At 41.6% G+C, this 3952-nt stretch overlaps 1 protein-coding gene across 1 annotated transcript in view; it reads right to left on the reverse strand.

Moving 5' to 3' along the window:
* The window catches only part of LOC108374990 (SEC23-interacting protein-like), a 13945-nt gene extending 11894 nt beyond the window's left edge, over window positions 1-2051 (reverse strand). The window contains exon 1 of the mRNA XM_017631055.1: window positions 3-2051. Coding sequence (XP_017486544.1) covers window positions 3-2051 — 2049 coding nt within the window. The remainder of the gene's footprint in view (window positions 1-2) is intronic.
* Window positions 2052-3952: the final 1901 nt, after the last annotated feature.

The following is a 3952-nucleotide window of genomic DNA, read 5'->3' on the forward strand; positions in this document are numbered from 1 at the left end:
TCCGATGGCTGAGCAATGAAATAACTTGGCACCAAAGTTGGAGTAGCAGAAGGAGCTAGAGGATGTGGCACACTTGCTGCCACTGACGAGCCAAAAGGATTAAATAAACTTGTAGGTGGTACGAGTGACTGAACTATATCCGGCTGTACGTGGACGGGCGCAGTCTCCGCGGTGGTCAGAGGACTCTTATAGAGCCGTGTACCCTTCTGCAAGCGAAATGAAGTCGAGCCGCCGGTAGTTGGAGGAAGAGGCGCCTGATTACCGACAACAATTTGTTGGGTCGGCGGTGGTAAAAAAGTACTTGTCGATTGAGGAGGACATGTAGCGTCCTTGCTACTTGTTTCTGGTATTAGTGGCAGATGTGCTGCGTTACTTGCACCAAAACCTTTTTGATTGATAAATGGCAAACCAGTTGAAAATGGTTGCTGGACCACCTCTGCGGGTGTAAGAAGCTTGGTCTGTATCTGTGGTTCGTTTAAAGGACAAGGCGCTGTAGCTGTTGTTGGATAATTTTCTTGCGGCGATAACACCGCTGGTGTAAATGGCTTTCCAGTGGCTGCGAGTGGTGCTGCGTTGACCTCTTGCTGTTCCGCACCCGCAAATAGCGGACCTAGTGAAGACGTCTGTTTTGTGGGATCAAAGTAAGCAATAGGTGTTGTCGAGGCTGATGGACGTTGTTTGCTAGACTCTGGCGGGACGCTTTTCGGTGGCGCAGCTACAAAACCCGACGTGGGTGGTGGTGGCGCAGGCTGGCTCAGAGACGGTGTCGGACGCTGTTCAAATAAATTTGAAGTTTGCTGTGTTGTTGGCGCTTGCCCTTGGGAAACACTTTGTTGCGAAGGTGGCAACTGTATAGGTGCAAAGAGTTCAGATGCCGATGGGTTTCCCTCTAAGAGGGCAGAGTGGGACTGTGGTGCGAAAGGCAGCGGTGGCACTATGCTAGTAGCAAAATATTGGCCTGCAGGAGCACTTGCGACCTCTAGTGGTAGTTGTTGATATGCACCCGAATAGCCGTAGTATGGTTGTTGTGAATGCTCTTCAGTGAATTGTTTATTTGAGCCCTGCGTAAAAGTATCTGCTGCTGTTTGTACTAAACCGGAGATATTTTGCAGCACTCCACTTGGTACCAGATTGCTGATGTTTGCAAAGAGACCACCAGTCTTACGCTCTTCCTGCTTGAGTGACTGCGTTGGAAACCCAAACGGATCTGTTACCGATGTGGTCTGTGTTGGTAGCGGTGGTACGCCCTGAAAAGGAGCTGTCGAGCTTAAAGGATCTATGGTCGGAGCAACAGGGGCTGCTGGTTGTTCTGATAGTCCTGGTATGGGGGCATATAACTTCTTCTTCGCCGCTAAACGGTAAGTGTTCTGTCCACCTGGTATCGGTGGAGGCGGTACATTAGCTGTGGGCAGATTTGTAAATTCCGTGGGTGTGTAGAATTTGGGCGGTTCTGGTGGTGATGCTGCGTGGCTCTCCGATGCTTCGAGTACTGGATTACCAGTAGGCTGGGCGGCCCCTACTGTAGGTGGCGCGTTTACTTGTAGGTTGCTATAGTACGGATATTGTTTTTGAACAGATGGTTGCTGTTGTTGTTGTTGTGGTGGTGACGGGAATTGCTGTTGCAAGTACGTTGGTTGTATATCCAACTGTGATGCTAAGGTGCCGTTGTCACTTGTCGGTGTTCTTTCGCGACTGTTTGAGCCAGAATACTCAGAGATTCGTTTGGAAAATGTCGATAAAACACTCGAAGCCACCGATGGCAATGCAGAGAAGGAAGACGCTGCCTGAGTAAGTATTGAATCGGATGGCTGATTGTTCGTCTCGGACCAGAGTTGGTTTGCGTTCGGATCGTTGAGCCCAGCGGTGTCGGTTGCTGATTGCGTTTCGTCGCTGTTTGTGTTCAAATTGATTTCGTCTAAGCTCTCAGTGTCTAAATCGGTTGAGCTGCCGATTGTGACGAGCGGTTTTGGTTCTACGGAGATGAAAAGAAACAAGAAAAAGTTTTGGTAAACTGTAAAGTTATTAAGACAATGTTGAACGTTTTCGCTCATTGCGTAATTTTCCAATATACATTGGGCTTGGTTCACATTCGAAAATGACTGGAAAATAAATATTTTTTTCGAGTCTCACCTTCGATAACGAATTTGGAATAGGTTAGTATTCGATTCGAGAACTAGGCCATTCTCCAGCAAAACGGAACCTTCGTTATGAACTCGAAATCCAGCCCATTATGGAATTCAAATTTTAATGAGGAAGAGTGATTGTCTTATATTCAAGGCGAATTTATATGAAATGGTGTTGCTAGAACAGCTGATCTGATTCGCCTCGATACACACGTGCCAAAGTTTCTTATGAGTGAGTGAGAAAATGAGAATGTTGAAATTTTCTTTCCCTCTTCTTCGTTGAGCGAAGAATAGCTGAAAATTTGACATTTGTGTATCGAAAGCGAAAACAAAATAGATGTTAAGTTTTTGTTTTGTACTACCGCTACCACCTTATACGAATTCGCCTTGGCTGGATTTCTGGACTTCTCTCTTGTTACTTACTAGCTTTTCTATTTTTTTTTCGAATCCATCTCAAATGTATTTCCAATATACTATGAACGTTGGAAAACTAAGGTTGGTTATGAGTTCGTTCCCAGTTCGATATGCATATTTGATATCGAAGGTCATTTTCGAACATTCACCACAATGTTTATTGGGTTATTTCATTACACAAATTTCGAAATTACATAATGCAAATCGAGCCCTAACAGCCAATAAAACGTAAGCGACATTTTCGTTCAAAATGGTCTGTTTGATGCAGTAATTCACCTAGAGGCTCTAGGAGCATAAAAATCTCTTACGTTTCTTGGCGGTTAGGGCTCGATATGTACATACATACATACAGTACATATACATATATATGTGATTTCTAAGAATTGCGTGAAGTTATGTGGCAAACGCTTAGGCATGTAGGGTAAGATTTTAGACATAATATTTAAAATATTTCGATCATATTTTGAAATTCGGGAAAACTTTAAACTGATCTATTCGAAATTAAACGTAAAAAGCTTTACTTAAAATTTACATATGTATTTTAAACTTGTTTCCTTAAAATTGTGGGAGTGGCAAAAATAGATAGATATTTCTGATGAATTCCCTATTTCTTGTTCAATCAATGGGAAGGTTATAAATTAAGAGACGTATCCGCTTTAACATACTATAGTGGCATTAGAGGAATGTGTAACACTTAACCACATCACTAACTATTGCTGTCCACACTGCGGTTTGAGGTTTATAAAACAGTACAAATGTACAGAACAGTGTTCGGACCTCAAAAACTCGATTCAGTACTAAATCGCTGCAAAAATCGGAGCAAAAACAAATTTTCCGTACTAGATTGAATTTTTTATTTTTGTTTCTGACATTAATTGTTTGACTAAAATATTTTCTATTCATGCAAAATAAGAACGCGAAGCAATGTAAGGATAATATGTCACATATTAAGGTAATTTTTAGAATTTTCTATAAAGTAGAACGTATCTAACACTTAGTTTTTTTTGAAAAGCAAACCTTTTCTACTTTATATAAATTTCATTCTACATATATTTTTTAACAACTTAAGTAAAGTTCTGCAACCGCCAATTTGTACAGCCATACATCAAAAAATAACGATGTTACTTTATTGACGCATTGCTATGAAAGAGTTACTACTTTTTAACTAACTTTCAATTTTTTTTGCTGAAACCGGTGGTGAACACTCAAAAAACGGCCCCAAGAGGGGCATAACATGAATGAAAAAAACGGAATAGATTTGAAGTCAAGCGGAGTAGAGGAGTGGATTTCAAATTTTTTCAAAAACCGGAATAAATCTAATCTGATCTTAGTTGAGTCTAAACACTAGTAGGGAACGAATTCTTTACATTTTAACGCTAATGACCCACAGATGGCGGGAAAACACAGGGTTGTAT

This window comes from Rhagoletis zephyria, unplaced genomic scaffold, assembly GCF_001687245.7.
Source record: "Rhagoletis zephyria isolate East Lansing unplaced genomic scaffold, Rhagoletis_zephyria_1.1 Rzeph_scaffold_08361, whole genome shotgun sequence".
Lineage (NCBI taxonomy): Eukaryota > Metazoa > Arthropoda > Insecta > Diptera > Tephritidae > Rhagoletis > Rhagoletis zephyria.